The following is a 21536-nucleotide window of genomic DNA, read 5'->3' on the forward strand; positions in this document are numbered from 1 at the left end:
AACAACGCTACCATCAAACCCGCCCTGCAGGCCAGAGTACTGGGTGTCATTCTGGACTCCAACCTATCCTTCCAGCCCCAAGTCCAATCTTTAACAAACTCGTGCAGACTCCACCTCCGCAACATCGCCAAAATCCGCACGTTCCTAACCCCAGAAACCACTAAACAGCTCATCCACTCCCTCATCATATCACGACTCGACTACTGCAACTCCCTCCTCACTGGCCTGCCTCGCCGCTGGCTATCCCCTCTTCAGTCCATCCTGAACACGGCTGCCAGACTCATTCACCTTTCCAACCGCTCTGTCTCCGCCACCCCCCTCTGCCAATCCCTCCACTGGCTTCCGATTGCGCAACGGATCAAATTCAAAATCCTAACGCTGACGTACAAAGCTGTCCACCATACTGCCCCGTACTACATCTCTGACCTAATATCCAAGTAACGCCCAGCACGCACACTCCACTCCTCACAAGACCTCCTTCTCTCTAGTTCCCTGGTCTCCTCCTCCCATGCCCGCCTCCAGGACTTCTCCAGGGTGTCACCCATCCTCTGGAACTCCCTGCCCCAACCCATCAGATTATCACCTACTCTCCTCTCCTTTAGGCGCACCCTGAAAACCCATCTCTTCAGGGAAGCCTACCCCACCCCCTGCTAACTTGCCGACCTCCTCCACTCTTCCTACCACTCCATCCCCCACAGCTATCTCCTCCTGTGCCACCACCCCCTCCCTCCTAGATTGTAAGCTCGAAAGAGCAGGGCCCTTGATCCCCTCATGTTTTGCATTGTATTGGTATTGTTCTGTCACATGTTCTGTCTCCCTTTGTAATGTACAGCGCTGAGCGAACTATTGGCGCTTTATAAATACTGTATAATAATAATAATAATATAGTGATAACTAATGATTATGACCTCTTGATTAAAATTTTATGCCACACATTATATACAAACTCTTAAAAGGCAACTGTAGACTGATATCCCAATACTGTCAGTGGTCCTTCCTTCCCACATGGACAGTTACAAACTAAAAGTGAGAGTACAGTTCTGCTATGTCTCTGATGATAAAGTGATTGAACCTGTATAACTCTAGATCCATATGGCAGTGATGTGTGCACTGAACTCTGTGTTCTTTCATTTGTTACCCTGCATGGCTTTTAGAAGTAAGGCAATGAAATAATGAGAAAGTGCTGGATCCAGAGACAAGGCTTATATTTAGACCGAGACCAGTGAAATCCTTTGTTTAGATTATTACTATATTTTTGAATGTACTGGCATTAAAAGGGAAAAAAAGTAATGCAAAAACAAAAAAGGTCAAACCAACACTAAATGGACTACCGTTGAGGATCCAATATAAACAATGAATTACTTTTAACAAAATATAATTAACTCACAGCCATAAAGTCTAAAACACCTTTTTATTGCAACATACATATACAAATAGAAATAAAAAAATGTTTTTTTTATCTCTGCTTGTTTTTCTTTCTATTTCTGCATGTAATAAAGAGATGTTTTCTACTTTATGACTGTAAGTTAATTACATTTTGTTAAAAGTAATTTGATGTTCACATTGAAATCTTCATGGTAGTCCATTTAGCGGTGGCTTGACATTTTTTGTTTTAAATCGCTGAGGACTATGGAGAATTAGTTAATTAAAAGGGGTGTTGTAGGGCTTTCCTGTTGTTTTTCATTATGTGGAGTAAGAAAAAGAACTTTTTGTACATGGTGAGAAAATGCATTCATTTGTTAACATACACTTGTCATAAAATTTGGATATTGTCATTGTTTGCATTTTTTGTATCGACTGCTAGATCCCAAGCTTACCTATCCTATGGCTTTACTATTTCATTAGGAGATTGACCAGGAACAAACACTGTACCCTTGAAGCCAGAAGGCACAAACTTCATAGCTGTTATGGGACAGTGACTCGATTAATAATTATTGACACATCTTGCTGATGGAAGTAGAATTTAAGAAACCTTGCTTCTCTTTTAGCAGTGCATCTAAATAAAAAAGTGCTACCTTTGGTCCAGAGGGATCAAGTGGGGTTCAACGCCCTCAGGACAATATTTGTAAAACAATAAACATAGTCCACTAAGATAGTTTTTACAGAAAATAATAATTGATGCTGTTGGGTTTAGACATGGAAAACGCATTTAATAGTTTATCTTGAAACTACATGTTGACAGCTCTATAATGATTTGGAATCACTGATTCCTTTTTAAATCCTCCTAAATATCAGTCTCTGCAGTCACATATTTAAAGCTCCAAACTTGAAATCCTAAATCCCATACAGTATATCCACAGAGGAATGAGGGAGGTATCCCATGTCTCCAGACTTATTTGATTTTTCTATTGAGCAGCTTGCAAACAACCTTGACATTTCTGGCCTAAAATTAATCTAGAAGAACAATAAACTACTCACTCCATGTACAAACATGTACAAGTCTTCCTTTCATATTTCATTGATGTTTTACTATTCCCCACCCCCACGTGAAGAATACTTTCTTGTGCACTGGTTATATTTAGGCATGATCTCAGTGACTCTTTAAAGATTTTTTACAAAGGTTGCTAATTTTTTTTTGCTTCTACTCTGTCCAGCAAACATCGAAGTGTCGTTCTCGTTTGATGTTGGAAATGGTCCTGTGGAACTTATTGTTACCTCTCCCACTCCGCTGAATGATGACCAGTGGCATCGGATCAGAGCAGAGAGAAATGTAAAAGAAGCCAGATTACAGGTCGATCAATTCCAACCACAGATTCGCAAAGCACCCACTCATGGTCATACACGACTTGAGCTCACTAGCCAGTTCTATGTTGGTAAGAAAATCAGTCATTTTGGTAATATAGAAATAAGTATATACTGACATTCTACTGATGCAGATATATGATTACATTCGTGTTTGTCCTATCATGTTCAATGAAAAGTGGAAGAAAATGTTTCTTAGGCTTACTTTTTGTGTACAAAGTTTCTTGGACAGCTCAGAACCAGTGACATGATAAAATTGTAATTTTAGCCATTGTAGCAAATGATGCCAGGAATTGGGGAAGGCTTTGAATATGTTTTTCTCCATAGTGACCTTCACTACTTTGGTTATTTTATTGTTTATTATTCGTTTATTGGTTAAAAAACACACGTAGATTAGACAATTTGCAAAAGTAGGCTTCATAAATAAAATGTGCACATATTTTTTAATTCAATTAAACTATACGTTTCTATGGTATTGATAGCAGTGGTAGTTAATAATCTAGATTTAGGCATTGCTGTTGATGGGGGACGTTTGCTAGTACCACTGTTCAATCAAGGATAGTATTTATTTATTTCAGGTACTGATATTGTGCAATCAATTTACGCAGCGCTTTACATACATGTTGTACATTCACATCAGTCCCTAACCCTCAAGGGGTGTACAATCTAAGGTCCCTAACTTACATTCATACATTCACATACTAGGGCCAATTTAGACAGGAGCCTCTTAACCCCTTGACGCCGACGTAACACAAATATGCGGCCTCACGGACCTGGGCTTTTTTCCGTGGGGCCGCATATTTGCGTACCTGTCTTTGTGCTGGGAGCGTGCCGCTCGGCGCGCTCCCAGCACCAAGACCACGGTGTCACTGAGAGCCCCGGGTCCCGTTCTAACGATCGGGACCCAGGACTCCCGATTCCGGGTCACGTGATCGCTGTGATAGCCTCTGATTGGCTATCACAGTGATCAATCACTGTGCAGCCCGGCCCCCTTGTTTTCTCTCTCTCTATGAATGGAGAAGAGAGATACATTGTATCTCTCAAACTCCTGACATAGAGAGATAAAAAAAAAGTTTGTAAAAAAAAAAAAAAAAGATAAATAAATATTAAAAAATAAAAGAAAAAATAAAGAAAAATACCTAGATCAAGGTTTGATCTAGTTCAGTACCAGGGTTAGTGTTTGGGTCAAGGTCAGGGTCAAAGGTCAGGGTCAAGGGCAAAGGTCAGGGTCAAAGGTCAGGATTTAAAAAAAAATTGGTATCAGTGTCAGTTAGTGTTAATGTCAATGTCAATGACAGTGTGTTTTATGTAAAAAAAAATGTAAAAAAAAGACAAAAACAAAATGCGCACTGTTGTTTCTGGACTGTACTACGGGTACAAACAACAAATAACATACACATATATGGTATCGCTGCGATCGTCAAGAACTGGAGAATGTATTTTGGGTTGTTCTTTGGTGGTAGGTTATGGTCGTAACAAGAAACACACAGTTAAATTAAAAAAAATGATTTTTTTTTACTATTTTGGCCCAGTTTTCCTTTAATAATAAAAAAAAAATTAGGAGCTATCCATGACCATTTACCACCAAATGAAAGCCCAATTTGTCCTGAAAAAAACAAGGTATAATCCACCTGGATGTACAAAGTAGTTGTGATGATATGTACGGTTTTACTAACACGTCAACGTTGCAGAATTGTGCTTAGGCATTTAGATTTGTTTTACCCTTAGGCGTGAAGGGGTTAACCTACCAGCATGTCTTTGGAGTGTAGGAGGAAACTGGAGGAAATCCACACAGGCACAGGGAGAACATGCAAACTCCAGGCAGGTGATGTCGTGGTTGGGATTCAAACCAACGACCCTAGTCCTACTAGGTGGCGGTGCTAACCATTTAGCCACTGTGCTGCTTGAAATTAGCTTACCATACTTTAGTTTGGTGTTATGCTTGTGTTTCAAGATCCTTAGTTTTCAGCAGACAAGGTGTAATACCTCAGGTGCGTAGGCCCCCTTATGTCCATGGCATCCATGTCAGATGCCGGTGACCTGGGATGATATGTTGTTCCCCCCCGTTTCTATTATTTAGCAGCATCACCTGGGCTGATACAAACTAGCTCACCTAAAAGGGTAAGCAACCCATAAAACACATTGAGATACAGCATCCTTCAATGCCCCGCTCCTTTGTACAGTAATACTAAAGTTTATCTGCTGTTATAATTTCATGTAATTATATAGTGGGTGGGATGATAAAGGTGTCTGGTTCTGAAATTGTACTTTGTGAAGCTTTAATTCACATCAATATTTTCAATGTAATAAAACATATGCACTGTTAATAAGTGAGTTATGTCCATTCCTGAGGTTTAAGCACCTTAAAAGTCCAATACTTTTTCCTTTGTTCTTTTTGTACCTTGTTTAGGGATGTGGTGCTGAGGACACCCACTAATGACAATTTCTATATAATAATCTAGCTATTAACTATCACTGTTCATTAATAATCTAATACATAATGATCCAGATTATAATTTAACAATTTAAAAAATTATTCAGAGATCCAGTCTAAAACTATCATCATTTGATCCCCATATCCTAGGTTCAGTACTCCTGACTTAGAGCATTTGTGAAAGTGAAACTGGTCAAAATATAAAATAGTTTTGTTTACTGGTTCATCCAGTTAGTAAGCCTATTATTTTTTGATTTCCTTTAACAGAAGGTTGCAACAAATCATTTAATCCTGACAGGGGTTCTTATAATGCTCAGTTTATGTGCATTTAGTTAAAACCTTTATCTCAAAAGGAGAAAAAAGTTGATATAACTGCTTAAAAAGTGATTGCTGAAGTAAGGCTTTGATTTGTTAGCTACCAATAGTCCATCTAACACTATCCTCTCCACAGCGTTACAATGCTGTTTTTTAAGGATGGCTATATTGCTTCTCCTTAGATACAGTGGAGTAGTGAGTGTAGCCACCCTTCAGGAAGTGTGTACTGGCCAGATCACCAAGTATAAATAAAGGATACAAGCCTAAAAAAAAGGAAAACTAATGCAGCCACCACATCTAAGGATTGATAAACTGTAATATATTACCATTTTGATTATGGGTTCAGGTACAGTTTAACTAAGAACGTTTCTGCATGTTAAACTACCATCTTCATGAGTATTTTGGTTGAAGTCGTCATTTAAGTTACCATTATAGAGCTCAGTTTATGGTGTGCTGTCATTTCACACATTCAGTGAATTCTTTAGTGAGGCTAGCCTGAAGCAGAAAAGCATTTATGTTTCATAGCTTGTTGAACTGCTATTTACTTAAGGAATTCAGCAAACATCCTGAGATTATGCAGTAGGTTTCCCAAAGGGATAGCTGTGCATATTGTGTTTTATACCTTTTAAAATATGCTGTTTGGTGGACCTTTTTTTAACTTCAGACCTTTTGGACCATCGGGTCCTGACTAGCAAACTGCTGAAAATTATATGTATCTCGCAAGGGGGATGCCATCTAAGCCAAGTGTTGTATCTAAACCCAAAAACTTTTTCAACCAAACCTTTTTTAGAATACAGTGGTGAGGATTTTTTATTGCTGTTGTTTCCCAATCAGGAAGTATAACCTTCTCTGTGTATTCTAGTGACCACTGTTCCTGAGACTGAAAATTAAGGAAAATCCAAAACTTTGAGTTTTCACCAGAATAGGAACAAAGGAAAATTAATGCAACAAGAACACTTGTTCTGTTTACAAGAGCGGATTTCCATCATGTTGGAGAGTTTTCCTCTTATTTTCTGTTGTATCTAGAGAAAAGGGAGTGAAGAGAAATCTATTCATTGGGAAGCAGATGGCAAAAATTCCTGACATGGATTTTAATCTTTCCATGCTCTATCCAAAATGCAAAAAATATTCTGGCTGTAAATATAATTTAATAAAAGATGTGTTACATGACAAAATGAGTATAGTAAGTACCATTTAAATGTTGTTTCTGTTATACACTGCTCTAAAAAATTAAAGGAACACTTTGAAAACTCATCAGATCTCAATGGGAAAAAATATCATGCTGGATATCTATACTGATATGGACTGGGTAATGTCTTAGGAACATAAGGATGCCCCATCGTTTGATGGAAATGAAAAGGATCAACCTACAGAGAACTGAATTCAAAGACGCCCCAAAAATCAAAGTGAAAGAATGATGCACCAGGCTAGTCCATTTTGCTGAAATGTCATTGCAACAACTCAAAATGGTACTCAGTAGTTTGCATGTTTCCAACGTGCTTGTATGCATGCCTGACAACATCGGGACATGCTCTTAATGAGACGACAGATGGTGTCCTGGGGTATTTCCTCCCAGATCTGGACCAGGCAATCACTGAGCTTCTGGACAGTCTGAGGTACAACCTGGCGACGTTGGATAGACCGAAACATGATATCCCAGAGGTGTTCTATTGGATTTAGGTCAGGTGAGCGTGGGAGCCATTCAATGGTTTAAATTCCTTCACCCTTTAGGAGCTGCCTACATACTCTCGCCATATGAGGCCGGGCATTGTCGTGCACCAGGAGGAACCCAGGACTCACTGCACCAGCGTAGGGTATAACAATTGTCTAGCCTGTAGAGATCTGTGCATCCCTCTATGGATATGCCTCCCCAGACCATCACTGACCCACCACCAAAACGGTCATGGTGATCCATGTTACAGGCAGCATAACGTTCTCCATGGCTTCTCCAGACTTTTTCACGTCTGTCACATGTGCTCAGGGGGAACCTAATTTGCCCTCTTTATATGTTTATGATCATATCATTATGTCAGATTGTGTATGGGCCTAATATGATTCTTTTGGGTTTAGCGCTACATCATTTTTGGTTTTTTACATTTTATTAGATCTTTAGGTATTGGATCAGATGTTAGCAGCTTTACTTATTTATTTATTGATTTTCTACATAAGAGCACAAGTAGACTTTGCATATCACTCAGGAGGAACCTGCTGTCATCAGTGAAAAGCACAGGGCACCAGTGGTGGACCTGCCAATTATGGTGTTCAATAACAAATGCCAATTGAGCTCTATGGTGCCGGGCAATGAGCACAGGGCCCACTAGAGGATGTCAGGCCCTCAGGCCACCCTCATGAAGTCTGTTTCTGATTGTTTGGTCAGAGACAATCACACCAGTGCCCTGCTGGAGGTCATTTTGCAGGGCTCTGGCAGTGCTCATCCTAATCTCTCTTGCACAAAGGAGCAGATACTGGTTCTGCTGATGGGTTAAGGACCTTCTATGGCCCTGTCCAGCTCTCCTAGAGTAACTGCCTGTCTTCTGGAATCTCCTCCATGATCTTGAGACTGTGCTAGGAGACACAGCAAACCTTCTGGCAATGGCACTTATTGATGTGCCATCCTGTAGGAGTTGGACTGCCTGTGCAACCTCTGTAGGGTCCACGTATCGCCTCATGCTAACAGTAGTGACACTGACCCTAGCCAAATGCAAAACTAGTGAAAAACAGTCAGAAACGATGAGTAAGTTAAAAAATGTCAGTGGCCAACATCTGTAAAACCATTCCTGTTTTGGGGGTCATCTCATTGTTGTCCATCTGGTGCACCTGTTGTTAATTTCATTAACACCAAAGAAGCTGAAACTGATTAACAACCCCTTCTTCTACTTAACTGACCAGATAAATATCCCAGGAGTTTAATTGACTTGATGCTATACTCCATGGGTATTTTATTCAAATTCAAGGAGGTCCGGTCACTAAAATTTTCTTCTGGTCAAGGTCCGAATAGGGTGTGCTCATCAGCGTGCCCCCTTACATTTACATGTCACCATCAGAGTGCAACTTTACATCATGTATTCTAATCACAGTGCCACCTTACATCAAGTATTTCCGTCAGAGTGCCCCTTTACACTCAAAGTACCCCTCTCTATCCTATTTCCCCATCAGAGTGCCCCTTTACATCATATTCCCCATCAGAGTGCCCCTTTCCATCACATGTGCCCATCAGAGTGCCCCTTTCCACAGTATGTGCCCATTTGTGCCCCCTTAACATAAAATGTGCCCATCAGAGTGCCCCTTAACATAAAATAAGGGGCATTCTGATGGGCACACTTTATGTTCAGGGGCACTCTGATGGGCACATTTATATGAAGGCCACTCTGATGGATACATTTTATGTTAAGAGGTAGTCTGATGGGCACATTCTATGTTGTGCCCATCAGAGTGCACCTTAACATAAAATGGGCCCATCAGAGTGCCCCTTAACATAAAATGTGCCCATCAGAGTGCCCCTTAATATAAAATAAGGTATGCTGATGGGCACATTTTATGTTAAGGGGCACACTGATGGGCATATGTTATGTTAAGGGGCACTCTGATGGGCACATTCTATGTTGAGCCCATCAGAGTGCCCCTTAACATTCAATGTGCCCATAAGAGTGCCCCTGTAATACTACACCCTATCTTGAGGGCAGACAGGAGCTTGCTGGGATCCTTGCTGGACGCTTGTGTACAGGCAGAGAGCTGGAGCTGGAGAGACAGTGAGCTGAAAGGGGCAGGACACACACGTGATGTCATGTTGCCATGACGACCACCCTGCTCAGCATCAAATCTGTCATTGTGGGCTGACAGTCGTTCGCAGACTGGAGTCCACCATTTAGTGACCACTGCTATACTCTGATTAAAAAGTGTTCCTTTAATTTTTTTGAGCAGTGTATTTGTGGCTGTGTATCCACCTGCTGTTTCACAGAGCTTAGCTACCGTGCTCTCCCTAAAGGATAAGTTCACCTTTTAACAAAAAATAATAAATGCTAATTTTTTTTAGGTAAAAAATGTGCATTTTCTATTTTTTGTTTTAGGAGCCTGGAAAACATTGCACCAACAATCAGCAGATTTCTGGTGCCATGCAGGACTCCTGCAGACTGTCAATGTACTTGTCTGCTCATATCTAATATACACAGGCAGTTTCACACTGACAGGAGGAATCAATGAACTACCACAGCACTCAACAGCCCAGAGGTAGTTCATTAAGAACATCAAGCTTACAGCTACAAGGGCTGTCGGGACTTGTAATATCTCATTCACAGAACTCTGTGAATAATTATCTGGTTGGGCAGAGCCCTGCACAGCCATGTTTTTTTTTTTTTTTAAATTGTGACAGCTGGAGGGGGGAGAAGATCCCCTGTTAGCTGTCACATCGAGGGATTGGGGGGGTGGCGGTGGCCAGTAACATATTACACTCTCTATGGGTGTAACATGTTACGAAAGGTGAACTTATCCTTTAACATTGCTACTTGCTAGAAGTATACTGTACAATGAACAGTCTAAGTCAGGGGTGTCCAAACTTTTTTCAAAGAGGGCCAGATTGGATGAAGTGAACATGGTGGAGGGCCGAACATTTTTCCAAACATTCTTTGAACCATTACAATTAAATGCAAATAAATTATTTTATGCCAAGTTACCGTATTTTTCGCCGTATAAGACGCACCTGACCATAAGACGCACCTAGGTTTTAGAGGCAGAAAACAGGAAAAAAAAAATTCTGAACTAATGGACTGCAGACACAGTACAGGAGATGACCAGAGACTGCGGACAGCACAGGGATGACCAGAGACTGCGGACAGCACAGGGATGACCAGAGACTGCGGACAGCACAGGGATGACCAGAGACTGCGGACAGTACAGATGACTGCTGACCTTTGGGGAGGTGGGGAGCGGGTACCTGAATTTGACAGGTACCCGCTCTTACTTCCGCAGTTGTTCTTTGATCTTACCTGTTCCTCAATCCAGCCGCGCGCTGTCTTCCCGGCTTCTGTAATGGCGCTCGGCATGACAGCCGGGTGCCCAGTGCGCATGAGCGAGAAGCACTTGCGCTTTGTGATTGGTCCGGCGGCTTCTGGGATCTGTCATGTGTCCCAGGTACCGCCTTACCATTCACAAAAAGCACCGCTTCTTGCGCATGCGCACTTGGCACCCGGCTGTCATGCCCAGTGCCCACACTACAGAAGCCGGGAAGACAGCGCGCCGCTGGATAGAGGAACAGGTAAGGTCCCGCTGCAGAGCTGAGCGGCCGGCCCGGTATTCTGACACGGCCGCGGTGGAAATACCGGACCGGTCGCTCCATATTCGCTCCATAAGACACACTGACACACTGACATGGAGGGCCGTATTAAACCGACCCTCGGGCCGTAAATGGCCCGCGGGCCGGACTTTGGACATGCCTGGTCTAAGTTAATGATCACTAGGAAGGAGAGGGAAAATAAGGAAACACCTCTTCCTGTCTGCAGCATGACATCATTCTCTAGACATTGTTCCTCTTAGGGGTAGGCACAGTCATTTGACTACAGCTCAGTGACTGCTATTAAATAATAAATGGTATATTTTTGTTACTCTTTATTGTAGCTGTGTATTGCGACATGCAGGTTTAATCATGCTGGCTTGCATAGATATGGATAGCCCCATTTTAAAGTGTAATGTATAGCCCACATTTGTTTGAAGATTTGGATAAATGTGGAAAGGTTAGAACCCCTCAGGGGCGGACTGACCATTTGGAAACTCGGGCACTGCCCGAGGGCCGGGGTCAGTAGGGGGCCCCATAAGATGCCCCTGGTACCTTTTTCATAGGCTTTTTTGAGTTTGGGCAAGGACACAGGGGCCCCATGATCCCTATTGCCCGGGGGCTCCGTGAGTTGTCAGTCCGCCCCTGGAACCCATATAAGGTTTTTACTTCTGTATGTATTATTGCTGGGGAGATTCACCTCCACTATTGGTCCTGGTGACCATTGTTCCTGGTACAAAAAGTGATTCATAATCCAACATTTTTGAGCTGCCTCTGGAACAGGGGGATGGAGGAAATTTTTCCAATGGGGAAACCAGTTCTAGAAACAACTAAGAAATCTCCTTGCTTCAATGGCATCTCCTTTTACTTCCTGCAGTGTCAATGCGACACTAAGTCAAGAGAAATCTGCCTATTGGACACAGACAGCAAAAACAAACTTTACAGGGTCCTAATCATTCACTACACTATCCCAAACTAAAAAAGGTTCTGGCTCTAAATATACTTTAATTTACAGCAAAACCCTCAGTAAATATTTTATCATTTCTAACATTAAAAGTGGCATCAATAAATAAAATGGATTGCATTACACCATGTGTACAAGTCACTGGCAGGCTTATTGATCAAAGCACTGCAAGCATCTCTTATTGCATGCAGACTGCTATAAGGCGTCATAAAGTGGCCATATGTTTCTCAGGTTCAAATGATGTAATAAAAATATCACACAAATATTATCTAGGCAGCTCTATGCTGAGAGCTTATAATTGAAGCAAATGTGAGCTTTTAATAAACTATTGCAGCAGAGCAGGGATTAGAAAAAAAAGAAGTATATTAAATCATTGCTTAGTGATTCAGCAGGAGCTGGCAGCCTGATATGCAGAAGCGGCTTAGCACTCATTTTGCCCTGATACATGCCATGGTTGCCAGTAACATCTGGATGTCTTATGTAATAGATACCTACTCTCATAATTAAATCAAAATACAGAAGTGTTTCATATCGTTTTAATGATGGCTGCAAAATTAACCAGTCCCTCCTGATGGCACACAAGCAATAAACATTAATATTTTAATAGTCCATATGCAGCATATTTACATTTTGTGGCAGATCAGTAAATACGATGCAGTTTTATTCTTTGCATGCTGTTAATAATAATTGAGGTAGCAGCCATTATATGGTCTCAGTACACCAAACAATTTGACTGGTAAAGCATGTGTGGGATGCAGGGAAATCCAACAGTCTAGTGATGCAATAACTAACTAGAAAAGCTACAATTTCTGGGGAAATTGTGTGAAGTGTTCTTGCCTCCACCAGTAGTCTACAATGTCAATGGGCGGCGTGAGTTGCAAACAAATGGTCATATTGTAAAAACTATCAGGACTATGGCTTAGCCGTGGACATTTTTAGTGGCATCAGGGATAGCTGAATGTTTTGATATAAGATTTGTGTAGGTGGGCTTGAAAATGAGGGAGTGATGGCAGTTTAGAAATCATGTCCTGATTGTTCAGCTCACACTCTAGCTTTTGTCAGCTCCCACTCTAGTTTTGAACATTCTGCCATTCATTCATATGGGACCAATTTCACCACAAAGGCCAATATTTCATGAACCATTTGGTAAAAAGTTCCACAAAGTAATAGCACACCAATTGGGAACAATCCACACGTTTTGGTATATTACTGTCTATGTAGTGTAAAAACTGTGGGAGGAGTTAGGGTGGTGAATTTGGCTATAATAATAAGAATATATATGTGAAATAACAGTAAGTGGTCTTGCCATGCAAGAACACTTAATTATATACAGACATAGGTCTTTAAAGTATGTATGCAGGGGTGTATTTACCACAAGGCAAACAAGGCACTTGCCTAGGGCGGCATTTTTCAGGGGGGCAGCACCTCCCCCCAGAACAAGGGATGGAAGAAGGGACACGCACGCCATGGGAACCAGGTGGGATCCGAGAGAAGCTGGGGGTTGCTTAATAGAATACGTAGAGCCTGACTCTCATTCCCGGGGTTGTCCGGAGCCGTGAAGATGGGTGTCTTTTTTTCTATCGCCAAGGGGGGGGGGATAATGGAAGTCTCTCACAGATGGGGGGTAGGGCTGTTGTTTAATGTCAGACTCTCTCTGTGGAGGGGAAAGGGGGGGGGGTGTTGGTCGGTGTCCGTGGGGGAAGATGATTTTTAAAAAATTAATCAACTCAAAGAAATGAAAACTTTACATTAAAAACTCTATAGAAAAAATATTGTATTATTGTAATGTACCCAATAAAAAGGTAAAGTACATACACCAGACACTATGTTCACATTACAGTTTGCCTCTTAAAAGCTCATCTTTTTTCAGCTGTCAGTTTGTAAAAAAATTTGATTGCAACCTACGTACGTGTAATATACAGTAGTGATGATCATCTCCATCTAGCAGCCGACATCCACACTACTTAGTTCAATGTTATCCCCTTAGAGCGCAGGTACAGGAAACCTCATGCAAGAAGGTCCCAAGGTTTTGCCTGCCTATAGTGCCTCCACAGAGTTTATTTGATTCCTAAACACAAGTTCGACATTTCTGGAGGTATTACCAGGTCTTGTTACAATGTTGCAGCCAGTCAACATTTTTACCCAATATTCAATGAAAGACAAGTACTATTACTTAATTTGCCTTCTAGAAGTATTGGTAGTACCATGTACTTGGCTATAGATGAGACTGCAAATACCACAAAGACAGCTCTAGAAGTCCTCTTAAGAAGTCTCTAATGGAGCATGCTTAATTCCTTTCATTGGTAAAAGCAGCTGTTTCACCACTAGCACCATGTCCAGGTGGGTGCATATTTGGTAGACAGCGGGATTACTGAGCATCTCTTGATGTTCCTTGTTCAGATATGCCAACATAGATGCTTGGTATGTGCAGACCCAGGGGAAGAAAGTAGGAAGAGGAGATTTGGTAGATTTGGTTGAATCACATGGAGGTGGAGGAGACCATGTTTAGCATATGAGCTGCTTGTAACACCGAACCCTTCTAGATTATGGAGAATGATTATGGGTAAATGCAACAGATTACCAAAATAGCATTAACAATTTTGAATGGGATTGATGAAAGATGGGAAGGAAGAAGATAGCATTGCCATTGCTGGCTAGCTTGCATTTATTACAAGAAACTGTGATGGCTTTTTATATCCTGTCCAAAACTAGAAGTACCCAAATGTATGTTTTACAGGTAGTTTTGTTTAACATCACCACACTCTGCTAATGTCTATTTAACATTTTGAAACAGTTTCCACAGTTTCCACTATATCTACCACTATGTCATTACTTGAACCAGTGAGAGCCTTCTTGACTTTTTTAATTTACATTTTTTTTACTTTTTTATGCCAGAATGCATTTAATGATAAACGTAACTGCAACGTTTAACCAATGAGGCAGTATAGGAATAACAGTTTCCAATTTATTAGAAATGTTTGAGAACAGACCAGCAGTGCTGGGTCTAGGGGGAAACCTTAGTAAGCAACCAAGCGGATGATGGTCGAGCTAATAATTAGCAAGTAGAGGGAAAGGGGAAAGGCCATTTGATTATAGAGCATATTTCAATTTAAGTGGAGGGTATGAAATCAGTTGGGTGGTCATTTATTAGCAATCTGGTTTGTTACCACTGCGTGTACTATGGATATTTTAATATCTATGGGCAAGGTTTGTATGAAAAACTTCCAAATTTCAAAGAATTTTTGAATATGTGATTCCTTGCATAAGAAGACCTCTACCCATTCCATGTGGAAAACATAGGATAATTTGGCTAGGAACAAAGAAGTGGTGGGGGGTTACGGGTAGATCCACTTATGAAGGATGGTTTTCCATGCTACAAGGGAGATAACAATAAGAAGTTGGTTGGAGCTTCTTGAAATTTTGAAACCTGGGATATTGATTAAGCCAAAAAGTGCACATTCAGGGGTTAGAGGTAAGTAATTTACCAAGTGTGTGCTAGGTCATGCATGGCATTAATAGAATAAATAACAAATGCTCACCCTTAACTTTCTCAATCCTGTATTTTCTCTGTGTGCCAAGACAGCCACAGATACTAACTGTAACAAATATTTGACTTTCACAACTCTCCTCTTCCTCAATGCATACCTTTCTAAGTCCTCGTTCAGTTCCTCTTCCTTTTCTACTACAACTTGCTCAGGAAGATTTAAAAACTAATGTGATAGCTTGAAGTTAAGAAGTATTAAGTAATGTTGGTAATATGTGTGTGAAATGTCGGTTTTTCTTTGTTGCTTTTTGCATTTGAGGAAATGGTTAGTATCCAACATTAAACTACACTGATAAAAAAAAGTCTTACATTTTGAACAGCTGAACAGGGTTGTTGTACAACTTACAGGACAAGCAGAAAACTAGCACTGAACCTCATAACTCTGCCACTATATAATTTTAATTGCACTCCCTAACACTGACTGTAAAGTTGACTATAGATTAGTCAGTTTTCAGCCAGCAGGTTGAAGGAAAAAGCTGACCTGAATACACCATGCATACATTCAAGGAGGATGAGAGAATCCTCACCGCTGTTTCTTCGTCTTCTGACAGTGGGGAGACTTCAGAATACATTGCAAGCGGACGTGTTCCAGTAGGTTGGTTGAACAGAAGTCAATTAGTAGATTGACATTTGTTCGACAATGGTGCCCAGACATGGATCAAAATGCAGCTGAATTTCAATCCATGTATGGCCAGCTTAACTGATACCCCAAGCTATTTCTGGCACTTTTTGTTTACATTTTAAAATCAGTATTTTTTGCTAGAAAATATCTTAGAACCCCCAAACATTATATATTTTGTTAAAGGAGAGGCCCTAGAGAATACATTTGTGGTTTTTAGATTTTTTTTAATGTCAAACAGTATTTGGACAGCGATTTTTTTAAGCTCAATTTTTGGGAATAAATACTTTTTTTATTTTATTGCAAAAAGCACAATACATAACCCAATTTTTAGTAAAATAAAAAAGATGGTGATATGCCGAGTAAATAGATACCAAACATGTGACACTTTAAAATTGCGTGTGCCCTTGCAATGATGACAAATGGTTTACATTTTGCTATTAATAGGCAATGCTTCAAAAGCCTTTACAGTTTACCAATTTAGATTTACAGAGGAGGTCTAGTGCTAGAATTACTGCCCATGATCTGATGATCGTGATGATACATCACGTGTGGAACGATCGCTGTTTGCGTGTGTGGGACCAAAGTGTGCATTCACCTTTGCGCGCAAGCACAGGGGGGCCAAGGCACTTTAATTTTTATTTTAGTTATCAATTTTTTTTTACTCTGTCACTTACCTTTTTAATCACTTTTATTGCTGTCACAAGAAATGTAAACATCCCCTTTGACAGCAATAGACACGTGACAGGTATTTTTATGAAGGGATCTGGGGTCTATGAAATCCAATATCCCTTCTCTGCACTTGAAAACTTTCAGAACACCAAGATAGGTGTTTTTGAATGCTTCCAGATTCTTAAAAATGGCGGCAAAAGTTTCCGAGTAAACTGGAAGAGATGTCAGGCCATCGATGGGTACGTTGCTTGTTCGGAAGTGGTTAAAGAGTTATTTCAGTCACTTGGTGAAAAATAAAAGTCAGTAGCTAAAAAAACTGTAGCTGCTGGCTCTTAATAAACAGACACTCATGTGTACCATGATCCAATGATGTACTCACCTGGCCACTTTCTTCACCAGGCATTGGTCTCCAGTGCTGGCATACTAACTGTGGGCAGCCGGCTTGTGGCTTCACAGCTGGCTGCTCACTGCGCATATACGAGCCGTGCTGTGCTATCTGAATGGTATCGCAGCTTTCTGGGACTTGTATACTGTATATCTCAAAACTCTATACGGCGTTATTGGTTATTATGCATAAACCTGTATATAAAAATATCAAAATACTAAAGAAAGTACAATCTTATACAGCAATGTGAATAAATAAAGTGTTCATGTGCACACAGTTTTTCACAACAATTTCCAAGCTTATAAACAGTCCATGCAATAAAAGGGCTTTCTTCAAATTGTAAATGGTGGGCCTTTTATGTTTTTAGTGCTTCTGTGATCCTCCATCACCAACTCACCAGAATTGTATGACTACCTCTCAAAGGTTTGTCATAAAGCACTCAATAGGGATTTCCACCACCCACTCTTCATTAGGGCCAGCTGTTTTTCTCTTTACTCTATTACCTATTGATGTAAGAACTCCTGCGACGAGGAAAATATAAAGGAAACCATAGTGTAAAAGCTTTTAAAGTTTGTTTTATTCCATTAAACATTTCCACAATGCCTACTCACATTAACAGCTGAATCGCCTTGCATCGGGATATATGCAGTGGTGTATTTAGGTTTCCCTAGGCAACACAACAATCGGGGCCCCCACAAAGAGAGCCTGACATTGACCAACAACACCCCTGCCTCCCACCCAAGAGAGCCTTCCACTACCACTGCCCCCCATACACCAGCCACCATCCCCCATGGCGAGAGGGAGAAAGACACTCACGTTCACAGCTCTGGACATCACCGGGAATGAGAGTCGGGCTGTGCATACACCATCATGAAACCAGCAACCTCTTTTGGAACCCACCAGGTCCCCATGCCACGTGTGTCCCTTCTTTTGAGGGGCAGTGCTGCCCCCCCCAAAAAATGCCACCCTAGGCAAATGCCTTTTTTGCCTTTTGGCAAATACACCCCTGGGTATATGCATATGAGTTAATGCATTAGAAGTGCTGAGATACCACTCAATAGTATGGTACCTTTACGGTCACCTTCCTCCTCCCTTCTGACTGCAAGTTTTTACACTTCTGACTTCACTAAGCGAGATGATGTCACTTCCTGCTGTGCCCCGACCTGGTGTTTCATCATCATGACATTCTCAAGAGACAAAACCAGATACCCGCTCCCCCTTGAAAACATGAAGCAGGAAGAGAAATAGCTGAACTTCCCCTTTTAGGTGAAGCTCCGCTTTAAACTGATCATGACTAATTCCTGTTCCCCTGTTTGTGAAGTATTGTGATAAATCTGCAAGTCCTTTTGCAATTATAACACACAAAGATAGAAATAAAAATGATTTACTGCTAGTAATGAACATTGTTAACAAGTAAATGCACTATAAACTAGAACCCAGCATCAAAATTCGTCATACATCAAAAGGTTCCTTTTTTTTTTGCACATGAATTGAACACCTAAAAATCAACGGTGAAAACCTTTGGAGGATTGAAGAATTTATAGTATCAATATTCTACGTGACTATGAAATGGGACCTTTTGACGTATGATAGATTTTGATGTTGGGTTCTAGTTTATAATCATAGCTTTCCAGGGGAAAAGTAATATCTTGGCAATTGGAAATTTTACCTATTTTTGTATAATTTGTGTCTTGGATTTTGTGTATTCTATAAATATTTGGGGGCGACACTGATCATTGGTTTACCCTGGGTGTGGATTTTATTATACAGTGTTCAAGTAAATGCACTGCCTATGACTGTGATGCAGTCATTATGGTACTGGATGAGAGTATAGCAAGACTAATGCACTATCACTGTGGAGTTGGTTTACAAAAGGCACATAAAATTTTCACTTTGCAAGGGAATTATCCCCAGAGCTTAGAAAATGAGGTGAAGCTCTGCTGACTTCCACCATCTAATCATATGCAAGCAAAAATCCTTCCACGTGATTAGATATTCTTGAGTGTGAAATTTCATCACATTCACTAAGCTCTAAAGAGTGCAATTTCTCTGGCATTGTGAACTGCCCATTTGTTTTCTCTTTACTAAATCAACCACTGTGACTCCAATTGGTGCAAGTGTGCAGAAATAACCAGACATATCCAGCACATAGTTCATTTTTATATGGAGAGGAGGGAGGTTGAGTCTGATGACATATCACAGTCTGATTTACTGTGGGGAGTGGGAAGGCAAACATAGGGAATGGTATGTGAGCAAGCAAGACAGTATGGGTGAACCCAACAAAAGATACAAGATGGTAGAAATGGTGCTCTTATGGAAGTCATGTATTCTCATCAAAATAGTGCAATCTTCCTCAAATCTGGTTAAAATCTTTTTTTTTACTGTTTTATTCACTCATTTTAATCCTTGCAGTTCAGAATGCTGGATGAATACACCTGATACAGTGTACAAGTATCAGTTGTTGGATGGATGATTGCATTTTCGAATTATGTTTTTCCTTTGCCACTCTGAGTACATATCTACAAGAGAGGAAGAAATCACAATATTCATTTCTTTGCTTGAATGTTCAGCTCCAAAGAAAAGAGAACATTATGTAAATTCTCTAATGCCTTGTCATATAAGAATCCATTACCATGGTGCCGAGTTACTGAACAGGCCATAGTGAGGAATTTCTTCTATTATATCTTGTAACCGTGCTTAGGATTTAAGATTGATTACTGTAATTGAAATGTAAAGTTGATAAGAAGGTATTTTGTTTTTTAAAAAGTCACCACAATAAAGTGAAACTTTAAAAGTGGCGGAGGCCTTTGTCCATAGCAGCCAGCTATTGTTCATGGCTGTATCTATGATGATCATTGAATTCAAGGTGCACTAACCTAAATGTTTTCATGCTTGCACTGGAAAGGGAGGAAAACAGTTGAATGTACGTGAATTTATATGTTTTTATATATCAAATGATTTGTATACAGTTCAGTCAGTTTTGTGATTCCCCAAAAGGGGAAGTTCCACTTTAAGGCTTGCTCCCCTCCTCCTCTTCCCCAAATTGCACTTTTTCTGGGGGGGAGGGGGCAAGGGGTACCCACTCCCACCTCTGCTCCAACCTCCCTCCCCGCAGTCTTCTGGGACATGTGACAGGTCCCAGAAGACTGCGGGACCATTCACAATCTGCAGTGCAGATGCACGCTGTCACAGTTGGGTGCCCACAATTGAGATGCTGGTACCAGGGACAGAAGACAGAGGCAAGGGACAGCTCTGGTGAGCACATCGCTGGATTCTGGGACAGGTGAGTGTAGCTGCTGACTTTTAAAGTGTTACTAAACCCACAACAGTAAAATCATTGTGTATATGCATGCTTGATATACTCACTGTGGAACCTAAGGGGTTAATCCTCTGCATTGTGTAAAAAGGCTGTTTGATCCTGACTTCTCTGACCCTCTTCTTCCTCCAGTGGTCCCCCCTTATCTCCTGATAAGACATATCGTGTGGAGACACTGCTCAAACTCAGTTTAGTGTGTATTACTAGAGAGGTTTTTTTTATTTTCTTGAGAGAGTGCATGTGATCAGCACAGGACCAATCAGCACTGCCCAGCAGAGGTCAGGGGTTCTGCATCTTCCTAGAGCAGAAAGAAAACTACTACTACAATCTTTAACCAGTGCTCAGCTGAACACTGATAGAAGTCACAAGACCTTTTTTATTTTCTTGAGAGAGTGCATGTGATCAGCACAGGACCAATCAGCACTGCTCAGCAGAGGTCAGGGGTTCTGCATCTTCCTAGAGCAGAAAGAAAACTACTACTACAAGCTTTAACCAGTGCTCAGCTGAACACTGATAGAAGTCACAAGACCGCTCTGTTGATGAGAAAAGGTATTTAGCAGTTTATATTTACTAAAATTATTGCATTTCCCTGAAGTGTGTACTGTGGGAGACCAGATATAGTGTATGCAGGGTCCTAGGTTTAGTAACACTTTAATAAACATAAAAATGGATAGAGCTCTTCTTTAACGAAAAATAAATAAACAATCTGCATTCCTATCTACAACCCTAAAGCCTAGAACACACAATGAGAAAATCGGGTGAAAAAAACACATTTGAAGCTATTGTCTGATAAGCTATTTGTTAGTGCACATCTTTCGAGACCCGATCATGACAGTTCACGAAAAGGACAAAGATGAATTTTTTTCTCGTAAGATAACAGAATGAACAATTTTTGTGTAAGTAACATAGTATTTGTACAAAAAATATCAAGTGACCAAGATCAGGCGTGCTCAGAAACAAAACAATACAATACATTACATCACTTTCGAAGTTGTATTCTGTCTTCAAGAATTTTCATAACTTTAGTAACCTATTTGTTTTTGATATGAGATTGGCATGCATTTATCCAATATTCTCATCATGTGTACTAGGCATAACTGGAGATGCAAATGAAACAGTGATCACAAATTAATATGTGTTTGTAAAGTGCACTGTGCTCCTTTATAAATAATTAAAACTAACTGGATTTAAAAAAAAATATTATACTTCCATCAAAATTTACAATTCGTTGTAAGAAAAATGTATCAATATCAACAAAGGTGCAAATAGTAATTTGCAC

The 21536-nt window shown here is 40.6% G+C and overlaps 1 protein-coding gene across 1 annotated transcript in view; it reads left to right on the forward strand.

Moving 5' to 3' along the window:
- Nucleotides 1–21536, forward strand: part of CNTNAP2 (contactin associated protein 2) — a 2186758-nt gene that overhangs the window by 2033551 nt on the left and 131671 nt on the right. The window contains exon 17 of the mRNA XM_089687345.1: nucleotides 2595–2813. Coding sequence (XP_089543471.1) covers nucleotides 2595–2813 — 219 coding nt within the window. The remainder of the gene's footprint in view (nucleotides 1–2594; nucleotides 2814–21536) is intronic.

Source organism: Staurois parvus, unplaced genomic scaffold, assembly GCF_062004578.1.
Source record: "Staurois parvus isolate SC_StPar_1 unplaced genomic scaffold, SC_StPar_1.0 ptg000020l, whole genome shotgun sequence".
Classification (NCBI taxonomy): Eukaryota; Metazoa; Chordata; class Amphibia; order Anura; family Ranidae; genus Staurois; species Staurois parvus.